General features: G+C 41.6%; 1 protein-coding gene across 6 annotated transcripts in view; it reads left to right on the forward strand.

Moving 5' to 3' along the window:
* LOC109915949 (collagen alpha-1(XIII) chain-like) overlaps positions 1–27,345 on the forward strand; it is a 217,392-nt gene that overhangs the window by 151,009 nt on the left and 39,038 nt on the right. For 5 of the 6 annotated variants that reach the window (XM_048616393.1, XM_048616392.1, XM_048616394.1 and 2 more), the window contains 3 exons: positions 6,276–6,320; positions 23,695–23,739; positions 26,174–26,269. In XM_048616393.1, coding sequence (XP_048472350.1) covers positions 6,276–6,320; positions 23,695–23,739; positions 26,174–26,269 — 186 coding nt within the window. The remainder of the gene's footprint in view (positions 1–6,275; positions 6,321–23,694; positions 23,740–26,173; positions 26,270–27,345) is intronic. The other variant, XM_048616395.1, reaches the window with a different exon arrangement.

The raw sequence follows: 27,345 nt of genomic DNA on the forward strand, positions 1-27,345 counted from the left end.
GGCCTGAAACGTCAGCTTTCCTGCTCCTCTGATGTTGCTTGGCCTGCCGTGTTCATCCAGCTCTACACCTTGTTATCTTAGATTCTTCAGCATCTGCAGTTCCTACTATCTCTGAAACAATGTTTTGTTATTGGTAGCATTGCCGAGAAAAAAAATCACTCATCAAGACCTGAATCATTTACATCAGATAATCAGGCAGTTTATATCTTAAAATGTAAAATGCTGTTCGATTGTTAAAGGGATTACAGAAACAGCTTGCTTTCGACATCGCTAAACCATTATATAAACAAAGATAACAATCATCTGACGACACTTTGTGAGGAAAGTAAAGTTACTGAGAGCTATTCGGACTGAGCTTCTGGAAGCAGCAGTGTGATCCACACAGAGTTGAACATGGAGATGCTGTGCGCTTGGTTCAGAGAACAATAGTGGCGTGCCTGCTGGGTCACTCACAGCGAGACGTGGCTGGTGTGGAACAAACGCAGCGATAACGGCAACTCAGCTGGCCTGCTCCTGTGCTGCAATTTCCTGGTAACCTGAGACACCAGGTTTGCCGATTGAGTTGCCAGGTGTCTGGCACACAAGGCAGCTCTTCTCCCCAGGATTGGCAGGGCTTCCAGTGTGAAGTAGTTACAACTGTCTATATGGGTTCTTCATTGAGCTCTTGTCCCATCAGCTCAACGATGATAACTGAAGCTCGTCCATTGAATGGTGCGAGATACAACATGCCATCAACTGTTTCAAATCCATTTACGCTGTTTGATCGTGGCTGATAGGCTTCTCAAGGTCATTCTCCCGCCTTCTTCCAGTAACCTTTGATCCCCTTAATAATCAAGAATGTATCTATCTCAGTCTTAAATACACTCAATGACTTGGCCTCAATAGGCCACTGCAGCAAAGTGTTCCACCGATTCACCACCCTCTGGCTGAAGAAATTCCTCTTCATCTCAGTTCTAAAGGATCGACCCTTCACTCTGAAGCTGTGCCCTTGAGTCCTAACCTCTCCTACTCGTGGAGACATCTTCTCCATGTCCACTCTATCCAGGCCATTTGGTAATCTGTAAATGTTAATCAGACTCCCCACTCCCATCCTCCCAAACTCCATCGAGTACAGACCCAGGGTCCACAATCACTCCACAAATGATAAGCCTTTCATCCCCAGGATCATTGGTGCTAGTAGGGGGTCTGTCAGTGGAGCCTGCCTGGTCTGACACAGCTTTATCAAGTGGAACAGGGCTCCCTGAGGACCTGGCCAAGCTCTGAAAGAGGAAATATTCCTTGGGGCTCACTGCCAAAGAAGTTATTGTGAAACCTGCTGCCACTCCACTGCCAGTTTATGTTCAGAGAGATGGGGAGAGGCTGCTGAAGGCCCTATACATGACTTGTTAACCACAGTCTGGTCAGGGATGGGGGACAGAGAGCTGGTGGGAAAGCACCCAGAGAATTTATCAGGCCTGTAAACCCATCTTCTGATCACTGTAACATTCTGCCTAAAGTAGAGGTAACAAATACCTCCAGGATAGAGGTGACTTGATTGAAATATATGAAAATAAAATTCCTGAGATGTTTTAACAAGGTGGATGTGGAGACAATGTTTCCTCTTAGGGGCAAATCTAGAGTGTGAAGTCACTGTTAAAAACCAGGGGTCATCCATTTAAGACTGAGCTGAGGAAAAGCCTTTCTTTTCTCTCTGAGGGCCATGAGCCTTTTAAACTCTTTCCCTGGAAAGGTGGTGAAGGTAGAGTCCTCAGATACTTTTAAAGGTAAATAAATTCTTGTTAAGCAAGGGGTTGAAACATTATCTGGGCAAGAATGTGAATTTGAGATGATGGCCCAATCAGGCATGATCTTATTGAGTGAAGCAGGCTAGTGGGGCTGAATGGCCTACTGTGGCTCCATGTTCATATGAATATTTCATTGATACCTCATTCTACCTCAAATTTCAGGCCTTTGGAAGATCAATTTTGTTTGAAGCCTTTTAAGGGCTTTGAAGGGAGTATTTTTGTCAGGAATCCCAATAGCTCCTCCCTTTTCTCTCCCCCACTCACATACTCAGCCATTTTTAGGTGGGACATCACTTTACATTGCTACCCACAAGAATGTAACCGTCCAGTCTAAATGAAGCAGAATCCTTGGCAGACCGAGCTCCACCCAAGTTACAAGATAGAAGTCGATCCTCCAGCCAGGAATTTCAACAAATATCTTGGCTGGTGAAGTTTGATGTGTGATGTCACACGTATAAGGGGATGAATATTGTGTCATTGACCTCTTGCTGGTTTAAATGATCATGTAAATTTTTCCTCAATAAATCATCTGTAAACCAGTCCTAATGCATTGCAGAGCAACCCTAAGGTGATGAATATCTGACCTCGCAATGAGAAAAAGAAATATTTATATATGTCCTGCCACAGTCAATAAATTCGGGCATCTATCTTTCTCCTTGTAAAGTGTCCAGCTTGGAAGCCTACTCTTTTATGTATCTAACATCTTCAAGTGTTCATTTCTCAATGAAATCTTTACAGATATCATTTCATTGGCTCATCACTAAGAGGAAAAATAGACCTGGGTTTAAAAGATTAGATTATTCAAAGAAGTAAATACTGTCCAGTGATCCACTTCACATGTTTTTTTACCCCTAAAACTCCTCGGATTGTTTACAATATAAATTGAATATTTGTGAGGATGTCTTTGAGTGCCATTTGAATGGAATGTTGAGGTTCACATGTCACCCATGCCTGGGGAATCTCCTTCCCCATGGTAACACAGTAAATGGAAAGGAAGTAGAAGTGGGTTAACCAAAGGGGGATAAAGGAGCAGGAGATGGAATGGGTATCCTTGATCGAAGTAGTCCATTTCTGTGCTGTTCGTACGATGTGGTATAATACTTAACAGTGAGAGTAATACCACTGTGTGTACTTTCCGTCTTTTTTCAAACTGGGATCTGTGGTGTATCTGTAGTCTGTCAGAGCTCTGTGTTGTCTGTTAGGAACATTTGTGAAATTAGTAACATTCACGTGCCAAACATGAAATCCAGTCAGTGTGGAGCTAATTTGTTTAATTTGTGATGGGATTATCACTGAAGAAAACAGATACACCAGTGCCCTTTTTACCTTTTCACTTTCTATGCTGCATCCACAAGAGTGTAACATGTTCTTTGCAAAACGCTCTGTGACTTCTTAATCCTATTATTTAAAAAAGGCTATTTCACTATGGGGCTTACATTGCCAAAAATATGACAAGTTATTTGGGCATGTTCACATCCAGGAGCAGCCTGTCCTTTTGGAATTAATAGATTTATAATTTACTTTGATCATGCCTTTTTCTGGAAACACACTTTCTAAGTATCTGGTAATTCATTTCAATAATTATAACTTCAGCAGGAAAGAAATGGGTGCAGCTGGATCATAAACAGTGTGAAAGATTAGAAATCATATTGACAGATATAGCAGCTTTTCTTTTGTGCAGAACTATCAGAATTAGAGAGAATCAAACAGAATTTACAGCACAGACACAGGCCATTCAGCCCAACTTGTCTGTGCTCCTCTAAATAGTCTTCATTGAAATCTATATCATTCAAATCCATCCTCTCTTGTGCTTGTCCAACTTTCCTTTAAATTTGATTGTGAGTTTCCTGTCAAGTCAAGTTCCCCATTGTCTTCACCCTCTGAATACAGAAATCTCTGCTGAAATCCTTGTTGGATTTGTTGGTGATCATCTTCTACTAATGGTCCCTTGTTCTGCTCTTCCCCATAAATAGAATTCAAATTTTAAAGATCTTTATTCACTTGCCCCTCAATCATCTTCTATCTGGATTTCTTCTGTGCCTTTTCTCTCACAGGTTTCACTCTGTCCATCTGCCCCTTCACTGTGATGTGCTCTCAAGTTATTTCCCTCAATCTTCTCTCTTTTTATTTTTCTCTTCTGTCCCTCAGGGAGAGGTTGGTGAACTGGGACTTCCTGGTCCAGCAGGCCTGCCTGGATCTGTAGGGCAAAAGGTAAAGAATGGAGGCATGGTCAAGAGTCCCTGATAGTTTGATTTGCCAAATATTAGCAATTAATGACTCATCATTATTGGGAATCACTAATGCATCTTTTTTGACAGTAAATAAAATCTCATAACAGAGGGTGCTATTTTATCCGGTTGCAATAACCTCGGCTCATCATTAATAGACTTTTGTTTTCACTAAATGAAGCAAGTTGCCTGTGTTTATGTTGTATATTTTAAAGATGTTAAGTTTGGATCCCTAAAAGTTTTCAGCCTGCTTCAGTTAAAGCGTCAGATGTGTGCGTGTGTGCGTGTGTGCGCGCGCACGTGTGTATGTGCGTGTGTGTGTGTGTGTGTGTGTGAGTGTATTATCTCAGTTGGCTGCAGCATGCCGAACTCTCAGCTATACCTGGTCCATGAGCTGACCTCATTCTCCTTCCTGCTTCTGTCTGCATTCTACAAAGTGACTTATCTCTGCTTTCCTTCTGGCTTTTAAATTTCTGTTCACAGGGAGAACAAGGAAACATTGGACAAAAGGTACTAAAATAAAAGCCAAGTCTCTCCTTGCATCTGTCTTGTCTTAATCAAATTAACCTTTTCTACCAATCTGAATCAAACCAATTTCAGACAAAACTAGACTCTAATAGAGAGAATATTTATGTGCTGTAAGTGTTGACTTGTAGCATTCCAGTTAAATTGGGATTTATGCATGTATCCCTGTGTGCTGCGTAATAAAATTCACAAGTTCTGTGCCCAGATGCCACCTTCTACAGTTATGTTGAAGTTGCATTTTTCACATTGCTTTTGCTGTTGTTCATTGTCTGGAACTCATTTCCACTCTTTCCTCCTGTATCCCTGCTTTGGTAAACCACTGCTTACGTGATAATTACCTACTCCATTAATACAATGTGTTTTATTTTAAAAGGAGCAATTTATTCAATAATATTTGTTAAGAAATTTCAAAAAAAGTTTGTGCTTATGTTGCACAGTTTAAGTTGAAGTGAAAAGGTTATTCAAATTAAGAAACCTTGAAACTAGAAGAATTTGGCCGTATTTTACTTTCAAGTGATTTCTTCAATGTTAAGTAAATGTTTTGGAGCAATGCTCAAATAGTCTAATCAAAAAGCTGCTGTAATTTCTGAGGCACCAAACATTGAAAGCTGAAGTCATGCATGTCAATCCATAACAAACAGAAACGGGAATATACAAATGGTTGTTCGGTCGTACGGAATTGACAGTTGCTGAAAAAAGACACATTTTGTTGAAGCTTTTCCAAGCCTTTATCAAATAGAGCCAACCTGGTTTAAAATTTAAACGAAGCCTGACAATTAACTGCCAATTGTCATTACCTGGTGCATTCTCCAAGGCAACACCTCAACCAATCAGAGGCCACTTACTGAATATTCAGCACTCTCTTCTCGTCCTGTATAATTTTTTTCCCTTTAAATTGGTATTCCTACAAACTGTCCTGTTGAGTATAGGGCAAGGAAGTTTGACAAAATTGTCTTTTTTCCAATAATACAGGGAGATTAACATTTGATGGTGTAATTTTCTTAATTGAATTTAAACTTGTGCCCTGGATGTAAAATCATCATTGTACTTAAGTTGACCATTGTAGAGACAACTCGACTTCCATTTGGCATTGAGAGAAAACTTAGTCTTCTGGGGACATTCTGGAGATTGGCACCAGACAGGAGGGGGAGCGCTTGGCTGGGCCAAAGGAGGAGTCTGGGTCAAGTTAATCCATCTGCTCCACCTGCCTCATTACAGCAGGATTTCCTCTGCCCCCAGAAGGGTCACTGCAGGCCACAGAGTGGGGGCAGAGCTGCTGAGGAATGGCCAATGGCTTCAATTGAAACCCAACTCTGACTTTTTGATGTCGATTGCATACATTTACCAGGCCCCTACCTGTTTCATCCACCTATAAAAACAATGTGTGAAACTGGAAAATGTGTGTTTCCATTTTGGATGGGCAATATAACAGATTGTTTATCAATTGCCAGCCTATTGTTTGCACTTGGTATTGACTCCAAAACCACCCCCTTCTGCAACAGGACAGAAATGAACAATGTTAGTAAATGGAGACTCTGCTCCCTATTGGGGAGATCCTGAAGGTTAGAGATTTGTTGACTGATATTGACTGACCTGCTGTGGGGTTTCTCTTTCACTGCTGTATTTTTGTTGCAACGAACAAATGCAGCAATTGTTCATCAACAGTCTCTCTTGCATGTGACTACTTTTCACTCCTCTTCTTTATTTCGCTTAAACTCTCATTCTCTCCCTCCAACAGGGAGAACCGGGTGAAGCTGGCAGTGCTGGTGCTAAAGGAGAAAAGGTAGCTTTATATCTTGCTTCAGTATTTTTTATTATTATTGTGAGCTTCCAGCTTCACAAAAGTCCTGCAGGGTCACTAATACTTAGCAACTAATGCATGCTCAGATACTGTTTTAAGAGGTAGGATTGAAAACTTCTCATTTTCATCCTTTCTGCCAATCAGTTGGAAAAATTGGAAGCAAATGTTCTGTCACGAGGCTCATTATTGGAAAAATAATGCCAGGTTGAACATATTAAGAACAATATGAGATTTCATGTAACCTTTTTTAGTACAGCACAGATTTATACTGGACCATTGCTGGTCTTCGAACAACAAAGAAATATTCTATCAGAAAATCCTTTGTCCATTAAATGAAGAGAAGCATTCATTTATTCAATTTAGAATTATTTCTTCTATTGACATAATGGACAAGGTAAATCCAGGCAAACAGTATTCTACTGTTGATATCTGCAGCTTATTATTTTCAGGCTTAAAGTTGTCTATGTAGTTTTTTTAAAAAATGTTTTGAAAAACAGACTCCCTGTGGAAGTTTTCAGAACAATCGTGGTGCAGCAGTTTCCCAGAAACTATTTCTGGTTTAGAATCTGCTGCTGGTGATATTAGTGGTTTAACCTAGTGTATGTAACATCCCTTTGTCCATCCCGATGCAGGCTTTAATCTATTTTGTTTCACATCATCAAATAAAATAACAAATGGACAACATCTGAATGTGTTTGTCTCTGAAAGTAGCAGTCAAGTGTATGAGATAACAAGGTGTAGAGCTGGATGAACACTGAGTCTTGAGTGTTAAGAGTTTCTAATTTGTGTATTTAAAAAAAACCTTCCCTTGTCACGCAAGATTGAATATAACATAATCTATATCCTTTTGTGTGTCGCTGTATCCGTCACAGACTCTAATATTCACAGAGAATGTCCAGCTACAGAATCTTACAGGGCTCGGAACAATTTGGGCAATGGTGAGATTTGTGGCAAAATCAGAAAAGGTCATTCAGCTTTTTACAGTGCTGCTGGCTGTTCCTGTGGACCATCAAGAAGGCGTGGAACCAGGTGGCCACCTTGGGCCAGGGTCTGGTGGCATGCTGTGCTGTTCCAGTCCTCTGGGGGGAGGGTCTTCTCCTTTGCAGCTCCCCTTGACCAGGATGTCCTGATCCGTGGCAGAGAATCTCGACACTACCTTCTCCTTTTCCAACGTGCTCAGAGCCCGTTCTTGACTGAGCAGGGCAGCTTCAGGGAATGCCACTATTCGCCTGGGTAGATGGCATCCTTTTTAATGACCAGGGATGCTGATCTTTGGGTGAATAGCCACCGAGTGATGAGTTGTTTTGGGGATGGAGCGTGGTAAGGTGGAGATAGAATCAGATGTGAGACACATGCAAGAGCATGATAAGGTGCATTTGGTAAGATATAGTGAGAAATTTCCACTGGACCTTATGGCAAGAATCCCTCTGGAAAAGTCAAAGCAATTTGCAGTTAAGCCAAAAACCATAAGATTAACCCTTACTATCGACATTTAATCAATAATGATGATCCCAGTGTCCTATTAGCAAGACCAGTATCTATTGTAGTAACTTTACAGAGATGTGCAATACAGAATATCATGAAAGCTGAGCTGATAATTTACATCCAGATATGTTACATTTCCCACTTTGCATCAATGACTATGCACTTTGGCTGTAAAACACTCCAACACAGTCAAAGGATGTGGGAGATGCTATATAAATGCAAGTTCTTTGTTTTTCTTTTCCAAATCAGGTCCAGAGTAAATGTAGCTACCTTGCAGTTTTTCTTCAGCTAGCTTCAAGCTAAATGTCTGACTGACTGCAGTGAGCTGGAGGACAGTGATTTTCCTGAGCGAAACAGTTTAAATATCTATGAAAATTAAAGAGTTGCTATTTTTATCTGCTGATTTATTGAGTAATTTCATCCCGGGTTACATGATCTCAGTACGATCTTTTGAGAGATCATAATGGTATCCCATCCAATGAAAGCAGATAATAAAGGGTGAATATTTGGCCCCATTTCATACCATCCCATTTACTTCATACATGGAGTTAATTTCTGATTCAATCGGAAGCTCCTATTTCTGTATCAATGATGATAACGTGTATTGAGAATCTGGAGCATGTTCTTTATCACTCAAAGAATGTGTATTGCTGGCAAGAACAGCATTTACTGACCATCCCCTTGAGAAGGTGGGGGTGAGCTGCCTTCTTGAACCGCTGCAGTCCATGTGCTGTAGGTAGACCCACAAGACCTTTAGGGATCTTGACCCAGTAACAGTGAAGTGACAGCAATATATTTCCAAGTCAGCATGGTGAACGGCTTGGAGGGGAACTTGAGGGGTTCCATTGTATCTGCTTCCCTTGGACTTCTCGGGGGTGAAGATCTCAGGTTTACAAGGTGCTGGCAGTGCCTCTGCAGAACCATCTCCTGTATGGTTCACATTACAGCCACTGTGAACTGAATGCTGAACAGAGTGAATATTGAAGGTGGTGGATTTGGTCCTGATCAAGCGGGCTGCTTTGTCCCTGATGGTGTTGAGCTTCTTGGGTATTGTTGGAACTGCACTCATCCAGGCAAGTTAGGAACTTTTCTTCACACTCCTGACTTGTATCTAGTAGATGGTGGACAGGCTTTGGGGAATCAGGAAGTGAGTTACTCTGCAGTATTCCAAGCATATGGCCTGTTTTTATAGCCACAGTCCATGGCGGTTACTGTTAAGTCTCTGATGTATGGTGACCCTCTAGGGCATTATTTGAGAGGGAATTCAGTGATGGGATCCTGTAGAATAGAAAGGGAGATGATTAGATTATCTATGGGAGATGGTTATTTTTTGGCACTTGTGTGATGTGAGTGTTACATGTTGAGAAGAGGCTTGAGGGAAAGTTGACCAAATAGTTCTTTTTGAGAAAGTTCAGATTTGGAAACTTATAATGTGTTGGTGTGAGAAAAAGTTGAGTTAACTTTGAAGTCGATTCTCCTGTTCCACTATGTACTGGCTCGGCTGGCACACTGCATGATGGAATTGAGAAAGCCGTTTCCCAGTCAGTGAGGTGGCACAGCTGATGTTTTCAGGATACATTGAAGCAACTGAGAAACGTGACTGGTTGCTGAGATCTGGTACCGTTGCTCCACAATGAAAAAGTGAAAGCCTAAGGAGAGGCCACATGGACTTATTTTGAATTCAGAAAGATTAGAATTTACAAACTGAGATACTGCTCCTAGTTATCTTTAAACAATGGGACTTGGCACTGGGTTATGCAACATGTCTGGTGTTGAACTATATTTTGGTGATAACTGTAGGCACTTTTTGTGCTTGATGTCTAGTTGTTCATGCTCATGTTCTAAGAGTGCCACCTGCTGGCACCATTTGATGTTTGTGTTGGTGCAATTGGAAAAGAGAAACTTTGTGTAGATCGTTTCACCCCAACTTTCAGCAGCTGTCCCTACTGATGCCTGTACTCCACACACTTTAATACCCATTTCAACACAATCTCTTAGGCACTTTCAGTATTAACATATTGAACATAAATAAGTTGTCGACTTGTACAAATACAAGATGGTAACTTAGTTAACATCCTTCATCAAGGCCTTTCAAATGTTTTTCACCATCTTCCTCTGTTTATAGCCTTCTCTCCTGTTGTTTTCCACCAGAAACAAAGGAACAGGAGCAGGCCATTCACCCCTTCGAACCTGCTCTGCTGTTCTGGATCATAGCTGATCACCTCCCTCAACACCACTCCCTGCATGCAGACACTATCCTTTTATTGTCTTTAATATCTAGAAATCTATCATTTTTTGACTTGAATATACTCAATGACTGAGCTTCCCCAATTCTCTGGGTTGGAAAATTCCACTGATTAACCATCCTCCGAATGAAGATATTCCTCTTCATCTCAATCCTAAATGGTCTGCTCTTTACACTGAGACCACGCCTCCTGACTGTGGGCCAGGAGAAAGCAAAACTTCCTGTGTTCATCTTATTGAAGTATTTTTAGATGATGCAACTTCCAGAAAAGAACCGTTTTGAAACCGTTTTCATTATTAATGTACTAATCAGTGGTGATCCAAGCCCCGACCTTTCTCTACTTAAGAGATAATAGTTAGCAATGAGGTGCTTTATATTTGCAGAATGAAGCATGTCCAGAAAATTCGATTACACAAGAACTAAATCTGTTTAAAAAACCAGTTTATTATCGAGATTCAATTCTGGCAAATTTCTGACCATCTGGGCCAAAATTTCCTTGATCAAAAAAAAACCCAACATTCTGATAGAACATGGACTTGTACCATTTAAAATAATAAGACTAAACTTTTGGGAATGTCTTGTTGTGGCATGTTGGATGGCTGCCCTTGTTACTTCTCTGAACTCTAGTTATAACACAGTTTCAAATCTGCCACTGTTCAACCATGCGAAATAGTTGAAGCAGAGAACAGCACAAATCCCAAACCTTTGGCCAAAATTTTTCAAACTAATTGCGTTGGAACCAATATTGTAGTCAAGCACATCAATGCTGGTGGTCCAGTAATTTGCTGTGACTCCCAGCCAGAATCTTGGGACGTTAAGTCCCAGAATTATCCTGCTGGATGCCTTCAGTTTTCAATGTTGTTGTAAGCTTTTCTTTGGATTCAAAGGGTGGAATTTATGGCATAAGTTAAGGGTAATGAGAAATGGCAGGGCAAGTTGTCCATGCCCCATTAGTCGGACAAAGTATTGCTAACAGAAGTAGAAGGATTGCACTTGCTAAATGCATAAATATTTAAATTCTTCTTATTGTTCTTGTAGCTTTTCAAATAAAATAAGAAAACAAAATATCCACAAAGCGTCAAGATATAAATAGTAAATGTAATAGTCTTTAAAAGCCACACCAAAGATTGGAAAATGAACATGTATTATAAAAACTCTTCCACATGAATCGTTCAGTTGATGTATTGTTCTCCAAGCAGCTTAAATGGATATGCATATGGTGAGAAAATAAGTTTCATATTCATTCTTGCTATTGTCTCTAGGCTTTGTTCCACATTAAGCAGCTGCTAGGCATTCCTAATAGGAGAGTGTGTAAATTGTGGATGCTGGAAATCTGGAATCCAAACAGAAAATGCTGGAAATGCTCAGCAAGTCTGGCAACATCTGTGGAGAGAGAAACAAGGTCAACCTTTCACGTCTGTAACCTTTCACGTCTGTGACCTTTCATCAGTATAGAAATACTTGTCGATGTAAAACAAACAACTATGGATTCTGGATATCCGAAACAAAAACAGTTCTGACAAAGGGTCACTGGACTAGAAGCATTAACTCTGTTTCTCTCTCCATGGATGCTGCCAGACCTGCTGAGTTTCTGGACTTACAGATGTAGTATTCTTCCATCTCCTCACAGCATTTGAGTAAGTGCCGCTCAAAGCCTTAATGTACAAGACAAGGGTTCTTGGAGTTGTGGGTAATATGTTAGCACAGAAGGAGGATTGTTTCATTTGACAAGAGGCAGAGAGTCAGAATAATTGGGACATCTTCAAGTTGGTGGGCCATAACTAGCAGAGTGCAGTTGAAGAGATGAAGAGACTGAGAGCGATGTGTCTACGTTTGCTGATGATGCAAAAATCCGTGGGAAGGTAAGCTGTGAGGAGGACACAGAGATGTTGGCAGCTGAAATGAGCGGGCATCAAGGTGGCAGATGGAGTACAATGTGGGCAAGTGTGAGGTTATTCACTTTGGTTGCCATAACAGAAACACTGAATATTTGTAAATCTTAATGTTCAGAGAGTTTTTAGTGTACTTCTACAAGGAACACAAAATTAGCATCAGGGTCCATCAACTAATTAGGAAGGCAAATGGCATGTTGGTCTTTTTTGCATGAGATGGAGTACAAGAATAAAGAAGTTTCACTCCATGGTTTTGGTGAGTCCACACCTGGAATCCTGTGTGCAGTTTGAGTCTCTATGTTTGAGGAAAGATACTCCTACATTGGAAATGATGCACTGGAGCTCATTTAGGGGGATGTGAGTGGGTTGACTTATGATCAAAGGTTGATTACATTTGGCCTCTGATTTCGGGAGTTTAGCAGATAAGGCAGATGCTGAGAGAGATTTTCCGCTAGTTGAGGAATCTCAAACAGTCTTAGGATAAAAGGATTAACAACTTCAGACGAAGGTGAGGAAGAATTGCTTCATGCAAAGGACAGTGAATGTTTGCAATTCTGTCTCGCAGGGGATTGAATATATGTTACTCTGAGATAGAAAAATTTTAATCTCTCAGGAACTGAAGGACATGGTGAATCTGCAGGAAAGTGGATTTGAAGCCAAGGTTCAGCCATGTTTGTATTGAATAGGACGGCAGACTTGAAGGGTCGAATGGTGAAATCCTGGTGTAATTTCTAATATTGTTTAGTAACCCTGTCTACATTGATTTAAAACCTCGAGGAACAGATTGGAATCTAAATTATTTTGAAGGTGATATTTTAAGGGTTGTATTATTTGGCTGCTCTGTACAATATAGCTAACTTGTACGCATTTAGAAAGTAGAAGCAGAGCCTCGAAACAAAAGTTGGCGGGCAGAGAGAGGAATAAATCACATAGCAACGGATGGTAAGACTTTATACCAAAGTTTGAAAATGTATTTTATAGTTTTAACCCTTAATGTTCAACAATGTATAGAAAATTAAAAATAAATGAGTTATGAAAGGGGACCGGGAATGAATGCTATGTACTGTCCTTATTTATTGTATAAGCAGGCTAAACTGTCATTACCTATGATACTTAGCGAAAATGTTCGAACTTATTAAAATACAACTCTGACTAATCTGTGCCTGAGTTTTGTCTTAGTGATTTCCACTGTGTTTGTATCATAGAATCCCTACAGTGTAGAAACAGGCCATTCAGCCCAATGAGCTCATACTGAGCTTCCAAACAGCATCCCACCCAGACCCAACCCCCTACCCTCCCCCTGTAACCCTGCATTTCCCATGGCTAACACACCTAACCTACACGTCCCTGGACACTACGGGTAATATAGCACGGACAATCCACCTAACTTGCACATTTTTGGACTCTGGGAGGAAACTCATGCAGACATGGGGAGACGGTGCAAGCTGCACACAGATAGCTGCCTGAGGGTGATTTTTTTGAGGATGATTACGAGGAACCAACACCGCACACTCCCCCCCACCAACCCTGCCTCCCCCACCCCCTAAGCCGTGACTGGAAAACAAACTGACATGGTCGACTCCTGATCTCTCTCCCTCTCTATCTCCAGATCAGAGCTTCTCCTCAGCCACTGTTTGGATGACAAGGTCTCTCCCTGGTCTCTAATTGGCTGAACTTTGAAAATCCATGTGGCCATACTGTAAGCACCATTCACGGAGTCACGACCCAGAACTAGCTCCCCTTATTTCTGATCTCTGACCCCTGCTTGAAGATCCAGCCCAGAGAACTTACTTGGAGTAAATATACAGTGTGACTGCTCTCTCCAGACTAAATTGTGTGGTTTTACAAATCAAGAATTGACTTCAATGATTGGACAGTCACAGTTCTGCCCTTTGTAATTTTTCTAAAATTCTGTAACATTTGGGAAAAATAGCTTTGCCTTAAAATCTGATCAGTATGAAATAAAATGAATCATCATTATCCATTGAGTATGATGTTTCTTAGAATAACTTCAGATGTCTTTAGTTTTCCATTTTAAATCTCAATGTAGGAGTTTTAAGCTGATGTATTTTGCACATGTTTTTAAGTCGATAATAGTCCAACAAATCTGGTAGTCATTAGCTATGGAGTTTCTAACTATAGATAGATTATGTTAATTAACAGAGTTGACTATAACACAGTCTAGTAATCAGAAGATTATAACTCTGCCTCAAACTGTGTTTTTTCATCAGCAAGATAATTATGTGAGACTAAACATTCTGGCATTAGTAATATGCTGTTAGTTCCTCACTTTGTTCAAGTCAGTAGTGTTCTATAAAATATTTATACATGCAATGAATAAGTCTTTATTCTTCAATTTCAAGAACAGGGAGTTGTGATAGTTTGTTTGAAGTAGCATTTTAATCTTGATAAATGATGAGTGACAGTAGGCTGGAGATTTAAATTCCAACTTTTCAGTGCCAATGTTTGGAATCGAAATGCTTTTCAGAAAGCACAAATGTACTGGCAAGAGTGAATCCTGTGTTTGATCTGTGTGTATAAAAGTTGAGCTTCCCTATTTGTTTGTGGACATATGTGAACATTTCAGGAACAGAAGCACAGATTGTCAAAATACCTCATTTATTCTGCTGTTTGGTGGTAATCATTAGTTGGAACATTCACCCCACAGTCATAGAGCACGAGGTTCCAGTGTCTGTGCCATTAACTAAACCTGAGAAGATCAGTACCAGCAGCACTTGGTGTTCCCAGAATCAGAAGTGGGAGCACAGCTCCGTTCTGACAAAGAGGTTGCACCAGCTTTGAAACATTGACTCTGTTTCTCTCTCCTCAACTACTGTCAGACTTACTGAGTTTCTCCATCACTTTGGTGCCTTTGAAGCCTGGTTTAGCGATGTTGTGAAGTGCTTTTTGGTGACTGTTGGGTGAAACAGGACTGAGACGGTCTGGGGCACTACTTTGTGAATGTGGACAGCTAGGGATGGGCAACGAATGCTCACTCGGCCAGTGATGCCCACATCCCCGGATGAATTAAAAATAATTCACCATAGGCGCAGTGAAATATTCTTCTTCTTTGTTCAAGTGAAAGTGGTAATCTTTAGTTATCCTTAAGGTGTCGGTGAGCTGCCTTCTTGAACTGCTGCAGTTGATTTGGTGTCGGTAACACTGCAATACTGTTTGGGAGAGATTTCCAGGATTTTGACCCACTGAAAGAACAGCAGTGTATTTCCGAGTCAGGATGGTGAATGGCTTGGAGGGGAATTTGCTAGTGATGGTATTTCCATGTATCTGCTGCCTTTGTCCTTCTGATTTGTAGCGGTCATGTGTTTGGAGAATCCTGTCTCAGGTTCATGTTGGAATCTGTTGGTCACTGTTTCCTAGACAGTTAATTGTATGTTCTTCTGACTGAATTGACACTAAAGTGATCCTGACAAAGGGGAAACACTGGCAGCAATGGGTGAAGATAATTCCAAAAGTAACTTTAGTGCAACTGGCCATGTATGACACTGATAGAGGCACCAAACTGCAACAGGGCCAACGTTGTTGAGGGTGTAGCTAAACTGAGTCTGCATTTCACTGTCTGTGGGTCTGCTACCTCCATCCCCCTTCAGGGGACTATTTGGCCTGGGTGTGCTGGAGAAAATTCCTTTCCTGGTCTAAGCAGAAGAGGCTCTTGGATTGAAATAGATTGAATTTATCGCATTATATCAACTAGTTACCAGTTATATTGACATGCTGAAGATTACGGCAGAGTCTTTGAGAAGGGCCAAATGTTGGATCTTCCTCCTTCAAGATGGAGAGTTGCTCTTCCTACAAGTACATACGACCTCATCATAGTGGGTGGTGCTTATGGCATGGCTCAGTATTAACCCTTTCATATCTATATTACTACAGCTGTCACCTCCACCACGTGGTTGAACATACTTATTACTACTGTCACTGCTCTTCAAAATCAGGATTAAACCAAAATTCTGATCAAGTGTCAACAGCAGGAGTGAAAGAGGAATGAAAGAATTTGTTGTTACATTTATTGGACACTGTCACATGCTCAGGGCATCAACAGGTGCCTTATAGCCAATGATTTCCTTTTTGGATTTCAGCCACGGGGCAACTATTTTGCCGGAAGCAGTTTCACAAGCAGTGGGAGGGCCTTCCTGTCACTGGCAACTGAACTGATTCTTACTCCTTTGAGTCTCTGAGATTCAAAACGTTGACATTACAATCAGTGAAATAGCATGGAGGTCGAAGTCAGCCAGAACTCTAATCCATCAGCAATGTCTTAGCAGATTTCAGACTGGACCATAATACTATTTCATGACATCTGTCCCAGTGGGACTGTTTAATCTTGGGTGAATTTGACTTTCATTCCTGGTTCTGAGAAACCAGAGATCATGCATTCACAATTTAGCCTTGGAGAGGAAATTTAACATTCAGCATTCATTTACAAATATGGTCAGAGACTGTCTCAACAAATAACATCATCTGACACTGAAGTGGTTTGATATCATTTAGTTGAAATAGGAATATGTTCATAGTACACCTTTATTCAGCTTACGTGGTCTTACCCTTTCTACTTCATTCCCACTATCGTACTCTCCTGTTCTTCCATCTTTGTCTCTCCTCATTACCACTCCTCCTTTGTGTTTCTTTACAATATTTTCCAGTTACTTTATACGTATCCCTGCTTTCCTGTTTTCTATAGGGGGAGATAGGAAGACCTGGTATGCCAGGAAAACCAGGAGCAAAGGTATTCCATACTCTGAATTCTCTGCCAAGACTTGTTTGCATACTAATAAAATGATAAAAATTAAAATCACTTCAAAGTAAAAGTATTTTCATTTTTGTTGTTCCACTATAAAGTCTACTAATCATTTGCAGTAGCTGGAAACAGACTGCTGCTTTATTGTGTCAGTATTTTCTGAAAGGTTTGCAGTGTTTCTAAGAGGCTGTTAAAAACATTGTACATTGTTTAAGATGTTCCGAGGGTGTTGAGGAGAATTTCCCAAAATCTTGCCAGATTAACTGAAGCATGATGCTTGGTAAAGGTAATGATAAAATCACCGTAGTCCTAGCAGACCATAGGGCAGCTCTCTTATTACAGAGAGAAAAAGAGACAGTTGGTGGTGGTTTAACCTGAGGGTCACTGTGCCTTCAGGCAAGGGGAAAGAGAGTCCTTCATGATAACTCTAGCTGGTGCAGGCATTGAACCCACACTGGGGATATCACTCTTCATTGTAAACCAGCTGTCCAGCCAACTGAGCTAACTGATCCCCAGGTCATTCATTGATACTAAACTAATTGAAATCAAGGTATGGGCTTTTGTGGCACAATGGTAGCATCTCTACCTCTCACTGAGGAGGTCTGGGTTCAAATCCTACCTACTCCAGTGGTGTATAACACCATCTCTGAACAGATTAACTTGAAAATACCTTTAAGTTGTGGTAACCCATCAACTAGTGCCTTTGCTTTTCAATGAATTTGATGTGAGATCCTTGTTGGAAATTATTATTGAGGTGTCCTGTTAAGCATAATGCGCTATGTTTCATAAGATGTAAGATTTTTTTATATGGTTGGGTTATGAAATCAATTTCAAAGTGAAATTGGTCTATAAAGCTGAGCGCTAAGCAAGGCTCTTAATTTTGTGGGCAGTGGGAGCTGACCATTGCTGCCCTGAACGTCTCAGTAACATTGCTATTACAAACTCCATTACACTGACCTTCTTCCCAGCCTCCAATCCCAACCAGTCCAAACTCTTTCAATGTAGCCAATACAATAGTGAAAAACTCATTGGATGGATATCTATTATTTGACCATTCTTTCCCCCAGGGATTTCTGGAGTATCACCAACATTATTGATTGATTTTGAGGGTATGTATTAGCCAAAAGACATAATCTGTATGATCCTATAAAATATCTCATTCTGTGCCAGATAGCTGACTTGACAACATGCACAGGGTTTCCTCCAAAAATCAGTCTCTGACTAAAACCTTGAGGTGTGTCGCAAAACCATTTGCTCACATTTTTATTATTCAGCATCATTTCATAAACTTGTCCGTTTACCTTGTGCTGATTTCTGACTCCTTCTATTTCCTGTCTTCAAACTGTAGGGGTCACTTGCTTCAACTGTTCCTGGGCTGAAGGTTCGTTGCAGTGCAACACATTCATTCTTTTTGTGTCTGTTATTGTTTCTCTCCATTTCTTACCTCTTTTCCCCTCGTTTCACTTTTCACTGGACACAGGGGGAGCCAGGACAGACTGGGCCAGCTGGACAAAAGGTAGACCTCCAAATCATTTCACATGTCGATTAATTTATTGATTTCTTGTGATGCCTTTTCAGAATGAACATTCTTTGTGCATTTTATTTGATACTTAACAATTGCATTGGGGTGACTTATACAGTGTCATAAATGACCAGTTTTAACCAGAACTTTTTGTCAGATCAGTTGACACTTTTCCTTTTTTCTTACAACTACTTTTTCTTTCACTTCCTCTCCGTCACCGAACTCCTTCCCATCCATCAATCCAGATTGTTCACTTGTGTCGTATCTACCTTCAGCACTTTGGACTGCTTTTGCTTTTGAGAAATGTGTATGCAAACCTTTGTTTGGTCCCAGGGCTAATCCTTCTCATTGTGTTCAATCTCATCAGTGGTCAAGAGTCAGTCACTGTTTATAACACACAGTTTAGTGATGGAGGCTAAATCGTTGGGCTTGGTGAAGAGGGAAGCCTTTAACTAAAAATGGAGGTGCCAGTGAGTGGTTAGATTTCTGGAGTGTGCTACCTGAGACCACGGTGGGGGTAAATTCAGTTGCGGCTTTTAAAAGGGAATTGGATAATGATCTGAAGAGAAAAGCGTTGCAGAGCTCCAGAGAGCCAGCAGGAAAACAGTGGGTAGAATGGTCCCATTCTGCACCATATCCATTTGATGATTCTATTTTGGGTGTGATAATGAAAACTTGGAGAGAAGCAATCGAGCGACTCTATTCGATATTTATTACAATGGTATTTGAACAGCTGATGATATTTGAGTTCCAAAGCCCTTCCTGCTGTTTAACATTCATAATTTAACATGTTTTATAGTCAGCACTGCTCCGTATAATGAGCTGTAAGAGTTTTTTTTTTGCAGAATCCCTGATAATCATGAAAAATTAAAATCAGCTGGATATAATGAGACAATCCAGTAAGTGTCAGAGCTGACAGCTTCATCATATGTCAGTGTCAACTCTTGGAAGTGTAGAACAGAATAGAGCCATTCCCCCACATTGCAATGAGGCTTTGTCACAACATGTTTAAGTCTGTCACCCATAGTGTACGTCCATTCTCTTTCTGTCTCAGTGAGTGCTGTATCCAAATCTCCAACGTTCACATTTTAAGCAGGTTCACATAGCCTCTCAGGAAAGAGAGGTCATAGCATCTGAGTCTCACTGACTGAGAGAATTATTGCACAAATACTTAACTCCAGAAAGCTACTGCTAACTATTCTCTTATAGAAAATTGACTTCACTATAGGTCAGCATGAGTGATGTGGAGGTTTCTGTAGTTCAGTGTGAGCATGCACATAATATCACTCATTTTTCACCTGATCACTCAAGGTCTGACTAATTGACACTGAGGCGAGTTTGATTATAGAGCATTGCGCTCAGTCCTGGCTACCCTGTTAGAAAAAGGGCAGAGAGGCACTGGAGAATTGATTAGAATGTGGAACACACTGCCTTGTGGCACACAGGTATTGATGAAATGAAGTTGAATTAAGATTGAAGGATCCTTCAATTGGTTCCAATCAAAGAAGTTGTGAGAATACTCACTGGAGCATAAACACCAGCCAGGATCAGTTTAACTGAATGATTGGTTGGTTTCTGCCTGACAGATACTATGGAATAGAATGGATGTCATTCTCACATGTACACATTTTGCTTCATAGATTTTAGTGTAAATTACATTATAATTAGAGTTTTTCCACTTTAAGTAAGAATTGAGAGTTGAATATTCTCTAGGGTCAGGTGAGTTGGTAACCAGAAAGCTATTCTGTGTTTGTTGTACTTGCAGATTGAATTCTGGCAATGGACTTTACAATTCGGAAGCTTTAGACTGCATGAAATTATAAGACGGTGGGATATAGAAGCAGAAATAGGCCATTTGGTCTATTGAGTCTGCTGTATCATTTTGAGATCATGGCTGATCAGATAATCCCCAACTCCAATTTCCTGCTTTTTCCCCATAACCCCAATTCCCTTACTGATTAAAAATCTATCTGTCTCAGCCTTGCGTACACTGACAACCCAACCTCAACAGCCCTCTGTGGTAAAGAAGTCATTCCCCTCAGAGAGAAGAAATTGCTCTTCATCTCTATCCTGAATGGGTGATGCTGTCCTCCGCACAGGAAAACAACCTCCATAGAATTGAATCCCTACGGTGTGGAAGCAGGCCATTCAGCCCACAGAATCCACACCGACCATTCAGACAGTATCCCACCCAGACCCTTCCCCTTATATTTCCCATGGCGAATCCACCTACCTTGCACATCCCTAGACACTATGGGCAATTTAGCATAACCAATCCGCTGAACCTGCACATTTTTGGATGGTGGGAGGTATCCCATGTGGACCCAGGGAAAACGTTGCCCAAGGCTGGAAGCAAACCTGGGTTCCTGGTGCTGTGAGGCAGCAGTGTTAACCACTGAGCCATCGTAACCTCTCAGCATCTATCCTGTCAAGCCCCCAGAAATTAACTTTTAATAAGTTCCTCTGTCATTCACTTAAAGTTCAATGAGTACAGGGCCCAACCTATTCAATCTTTCCTTGTCAGAACATTCCTGTATTCCCAGGATCAACCTAATGAACTTTCTCTGGACGCCACCCACCGTAACCACCGTTGACAAGTATTACACCTCACAATTGAAGTCCATGTACACTCTGATTTCTAACTGATATCTAATTCTGATATCCTCGTTATAATTGATAGTACTTGATAATATACATGTCCCAGGCTTGTGTCCGATCAGGTTCGATTAAGAAAAGTATTCCACTTTCCGTATAATATGCATATTCCTTCTCCATGAGAAATGGTCTTGGTGTGGGAAAATACTACGGACGATACATTCATTTTGAACTATCATGTTTGAAATTGCTTTTCCTGGTGTGTTTTTTGCCAATTGCTTTACAATATGATAATATACACAACACAATATTAATAACGTATAAATATTAATACTAGTGTAATATTTTTGTCGGGTTGAGCTCCAAAATAGAATTCATACCTGCACTCTGCAAATTCTCACTCTGTTCTCATCTGTTGGCTCACATGCAGCCGTCAGATGAAGCTAGCTTAGCTGCAACACTGGTAGATCATCACCAGCACTTCAGAAGTATTGCAGGAAACTTTGTTTGAACAGATCACTGGTTCCTATACAGGGGAAACAACAGTCTCAAAATAAAAAAAAACACTTTAAATGCAATCTTGAATAATTAAGTATTGTCTTTTCAGTGTGAAATGTTTTAAGCTCAACCAAAATGAACTTTCTTTTAAAATAAAGTCAGAAGACACACAACACCAGGTTATAGTCTGATAGGTTTATTTGAAATCACAAGGTTTCGGAGCACTGCTCTGAAAGCGTATGATTTCAAATAAACCTGTCGGACTGTAACCTGGTATCATGTGACTTCTAACTTTGTCCACTCCAGTCCAACACCAGCACCTCCACATTATGGCTACCATTTCTTTTTAAATGGCCATTGGATCAGAAACTATTTAATCAAGTTTAGAGTGTATTTTTGAACAAATTAAACCTCATGGAACAAAAGGCAAATAACTTAATCAGAAGAAGAGTGAAGCTTTCCACAAATAACTAAATAAAGTATCACTTAAAGCATAATTTTATAAATAATGAAATTCCAACTATTGTAACTTTTGCTTTCGAGTGAAAACTGAAGGGAATAAAATAAGAATCAAAGAAATCCACAGCAATTGAACAGCTGGAGTAAGAAATAACAGATGAATCTTAAGTTGATTGTAAGAGAGATAAATGGAAGTTAATAAGTATATAAACAAGAAATGTGAAGATGTGGTATTAATTTGACCCAATTACTGAATGTCATTATTCATTGACCATGGTAAGTTACCAAGAAGGCTAATCACAAGTTGAGAAGAGTCTTGACAGGATTTGGCTACAAATTGAAACCAGCTGTCTTAACCCACATAACTATTGTGTGGTTTCAAATAGCAGGTTGGCTAAAGGATATTAATACATTACCGAGGATTCAGGAAAGATTGATGGGAGTGATTGTAGGACTGGGAGTTTCTGAGTTGCAAGATGAGAGTCACTTAACTGAATATGTTTATATTGGAGAAAAGTAGTTTGAAGAGGAATGTGACCTGAATTTTTCAGATGATGCCTTCAGTAGATTTTGTTATTTTGATAGTGAGTGTTCAAGACATCATTCATTTTAGTCCTGCAAAGTTTCTTCTGAAATCCAGTTTTGCCAATATGTAAGTCATTGTGAGTAACTGTAACTGTTAAATGAATAATTTTTGGTGGATAGTCAAAGGCAAACTGATGAGACGCAACAGGAGAGCAAGGTTATGGCATGTGTTTATAGCTCATTGATTGGAGAGGGGCTGCTGAATTCTAAGGAAGGAAGGATTTCATTCATTGACATGATATGGCTGACAGTGGGGCAACTTTAATTGCCCATCTGAGTCCTCCCCTAAAGAAAATTAGTGAAACATAACATTGGACACCAGTGATGAAACATTTTACTCCAGCTTTAGCTAACAAAGTGTTTTTAAATTCCTCAACAGCCATGGTGGGATTTGAACTCCTACCTCTAGACTGGCATTCTTGCAAATTGTCCCGATAAGCGTAAATAAATATGCAGAAATGTCTTTTCTTCAACAATACAATCTCCAAAATACTAGGGCACGCTCTGAATCGCTGGTCATGTGATGTAAACACAATGGGCAAAATCTCCTCCTTACTGGAGGAGGCAACAAGGGGAAATGATTGATTGTGTGAGTTGACATGGGAGGGATTACTGGAACCCTTATCGCCACCTCTGAAGTTAAGTACTGGGCAAGAAGGTCCACTGGGGACCTCCTCAACTTGCCACCGATTAAGGCTCTAAAGTGGCCAGTTAACTGCCTTAACATACCACCTCCAGGACTACCTGCCCCGCCAGTGGGTCGGAGAGGAGACTGTTTTCTCACCTGCCTGCCGAGTCTAGGGGAGCACCTCCAACCCTCCAATCTTAAGGCAGTCAGAGGCGGGAAGGTGGGATAAGGAAATGATCACTGAAACCAGCCCCCTGCCCGTGACTCTGACCCTCTGAAGCCTCTGATTGCCCAAAAGCTTCTGACGAATATCACAGTGCCCGATAGGTGAGCTTCTTGACCTATCAGCTCTTAATAAGTTTTTAGGTGCATGATATGGTGAGTGATCTCATTGGTGGGAATGGAGGAACATGTTAGTGCCACCAATCATACTCCCCTGATATTTAGGCCAGGTTTTGTTGACTTTGTTGCCATACCCTGCGTTCCTTATCATGCCACAATTCATTCTTGGTTGAGTACCTGTGCCCTTTCCAGTTTTTGAAGATGGATATTCATATCTTTGCAAAAGGTTCGAGGTTTTTTATTATTTAGAATAAGTCTGTACTTTTCTCAGAAATTGAGAAGTTGCAAGTCAGACATTTAAACTGGAAAAGGGTTTAATCACTAACATTTGTGTGTTTAAATTGTACAGGGTGAAAGTGGCATTCCAGGGAAAGATGGTGCCGTAGGCCAGAAAGTAAGTCTGTTCTCATGACATTGTCTTGTGTCAATATGTAACATAGATAAACAGCTAAAGTTGTGGAGTCCACTTCATTGTTGAAAATGCTCAAATATCAATATAAACTATGCATTCATATGTCTCTAACAAATCTGCAATTGTGAAGCAGGTTGTGGTAAGTCATTTCTACACTTGGACATATATCTTGTACATGATCACCTCTGGAATCCCACTGTGATCTGTGTTTGCCCTTCGCTCTCCCCCCCTTCCCCATTTCCTGTCTTCCTGCAGTACCCCTGTGCTATTATCTAAAGATATGACACCAGGTTTGATATACAATAAACCATCTCGTTCTCAAGCTAACATTTCTGTCCTTGGCCTGCTACAGTGTTCTAGTGAAACTCAACACAAATCAGAGGAACAACATCTCAATTCCCACTTAGGCACTTTATACACTAAAGGCACCATAGTCTAAACGAACCATAGGGCTGCTCTCTCGAGGGAGAGATAGAGATAGAGGTGGAGGGTGCTGGTGGTGGATTAATCTGAGGATCATCACACCTTAGAGGAGCGAAGAGGTTGAGAAGGAGAATCCTTCATGATAATCTCAACCAGTGCAGGAATTGCACCCACACTGTTGACATCACTGTGTCTCACAACCAGCCATCCAGCTAGGGATGGGTTAGCTCAGTTTGTTGGACAGCTGGCTTACAAAGCAGAGTGTTACCAACAGCGTGGATTCAATTCCTACATTCTTTCAACCTCACCTAAGGCATGGTGAGCCTTGGCTTAATCCACCATCAGTCGTCTCTCTCTCTCTAATGAGAGAGCAGCTCTATGGCCTGGTAGGACTGTGCCAACCTTACCTTTGACAGTTTACAGCCTTGGGCACTCATTATGGAATTCCACAATTTCACAGTAAGACCTCCGTAATCCACTTTCTTACATCCCTCACCCTCACCCCTCTCCAGCTGTGTTTTGTTTGTGCCTTGTTCACTTTGCCCTCAGTAAAATGGACCCATTTTCTCCTTTACACAGCTCCAGCTCCCTCTCTCAACAGCCAAGAAACCAGCATTTTCCAACCCCTTTCAGTTCTGAAGAAGAGTTATATCAGGACTCAAAATGTGAACTGTTTTTCTCTCCCCACAAATGCTCCAGATATTCTGAGTTTCTCCAGAATTCTCTGTTTTTATTCCATACACACACTCATGACAGCCAGCTCTACTTCATCTCTTCTCCCTCAATGGTGACAGACTGCTTGCTTGTTCGATATTCGGTCCTGGCTGAGATTTTCTTCAGGCTGCTGTTAAAGATTGGAAATGCCAAGTTGTTGTCTTTGAGGCTCTCTCTTGCCATCGATTCATCCCTAGCCCTTTGTGTCAGGCCAAAAGCAACATTTTACAACGTTAATGTTGGATTGGTCCCTGAGCGGAGCCTGGAATCCCAGTTCTTTCCCAAGGACAGCCTCCTGCTCTGCAGTGTTACCTACTTGTGTCCCCCTCCCAGTTTATTGATTGTGGAAATTGTTACTATGAACTCCAGTCTCCAGGGTTCTAACATTTACCATCCATAAACATCAGCTGATTCAAAACTCTTAACGCCCAGATCCTAATCGCAAACAGTCCTACTCACTCATCACACTGACCTCGAATGACTCCCAGTCCATCATTGCCTTAGTTTTGAAATTCTGTCTAAACCCCACAGTGAGCTCAACTCCTCCTTATTTCCATCACCTCCTCCAGCCCAATCGCCTGAGGAATCAAAATAAAAACTGAAAGAACTGCGGATGCTGTAAATCAGGAACAAAGACAAAGAACTGAGTTCTGAGGAAGGGTCACCAGACCCGAAATGTTAACTCTGTTTTTTCCTTCACAGATGCTGCCAGACCTGCTGAGCTTTTCCAGCAACTTTGTTTTTGCCCCTGAGGAATCATCTGTTTTCCCAGCTCTGTCCTATCTCCCTTTCTCCTCACTCCTGGCAGATGCACTCTGCAAATTTCTCTCAAAACCGTTCTGCCTGTCTCCTCTTGTAAGACCACCCGTCCAACTTCTTTCTCCAGCCAAACTTTTAATCACCCATCCTAATATCACCTTTTGTCAGTCAGCATTTGTTTAATAGTGCTCTGTGAAATCATTTGGGGCATTTTCCTGCATTGTTGGCACTACGTAAATGCAAGTTTTAATTTCAGCTGACTGGCTTTCAAGTTGTTGCCTAATTTTGCTTTTGGTTAAATAGTTAAACACATGACTGATTTGGTAGCCATACTGCCAAGGATGCAATTACTTTACGTAATTTTTGACGTCAAAATCTGTAAACTGTCTATACACGTCCTTAACTGTAGAGTGGAAGATGGTTGATTACAGTCCTGTATGTAATACCCTGTCAGTGGCCATGCAGAAACCAGCATGCTCCCTGTCCATGTTTCCTGTGACTGTGCGCTCTTGTTAAATAGGGTGACCCCGGAGACCCAGGAACAGCTGCTGATGGAATGAAGGGTGAGGCAGGTCTTCCAGGATTACCTGGACCTCCTGGTCCTCCAGGTCCAAAGGTTGGTTTCACTTCAATAATTTATTCATGAATTGTTCTTCTCAGGACTTTGCAAACGGCTCGATCTTACACTTCAGCATTCTGCCACTTGTGACAACTTCAGAACAAGAGAAAGATTTGCATTTATAGCGCACCTTTCACAATATCACGACACCACTGAGTGCTTTATAACTAATTAACATACTTCAGAAGAGGAATCACCCCTGTAATGTGGGAAAATGGCAGCCAATTTGCTCACAGCAAGCTCCTACAAGCAGGAATGGAAAATGCCCAAACTGTCTGTTCTTTGATAATGTTGTCTGAAAGATAAATGTCTCACAGGAGGGCAGGGCAAGGGGGCAAGGAGAATTCCTCTGTTCTTCTTCAGAATGCTGTCTCTGGATCTTTCATGTTCAACTAAGAGGGCAGAGTGGCCTTAAATTTATGTGAAGGACTTCACGTCTGACGCTCCCTCAGAAATCTCTCTGTGACAGTGCAGCTTCCATCAGCGCTCCCACGATAGTGCAGCGCTCCCCACAGCAGCTATCTCCCCGTGACAGTGCTCTCTGCTACAGTGTGGCTCTCCCTGGGACAGTGTGGCTCTCCCCGCGGCAGCGTGGCTCTCCCCACGACAGCGTGGCTCTCCCCACGACAGCGTGGCTCTCCCCGCTACAACGTGGCTCTCCCCGCTACAGCGTGGCTCTCCCTGGGACAGTATGGCTCTCCACGTGACAGTGCTCCCCGCTACAGCGTGGCTCTCCCTGGGACAGTGTGACTCTCCCTGGGACAGTGTGGCTTTCCCTGGGACAGTGTGGCTTTCCCTGCGACAGTGCGGCGCTCCCTGCGACAGTGCGGCGCTCCCTGCGACAGTGCGGCACTCCCTGCGACAGTGCGGCACTCCCTGCGACTGTGCGGCTCTCCCCCCGGCAACGTGGCTCTCCCTGCTACAGTGCGGCGCTCCCCGAGACAGTGCGGCGCTCCCCGAGACAGTGCGGCGCTCCCCACAACAGTGCGGTGCTCCCCGCAACAGTGTGGCTCTCCCCACGACAGTGCTGTCTGCAACAGTGCGGCTCTGCCCGCGATAGTGCGACTCTGCCC

Source organism: Rhincodon typus, chromosome 34, assembly GCF_021869965.1.
Source record: "Rhincodon typus isolate 14 chromosome 34, sRhiTyp1.1, whole genome shotgun sequence".
Lineage (NCBI taxonomy): Eukaryota > Metazoa > Chordata > Chondrichthyes > Orectolobiformes > Rhincodontidae > Rhincodon > Rhincodon typus.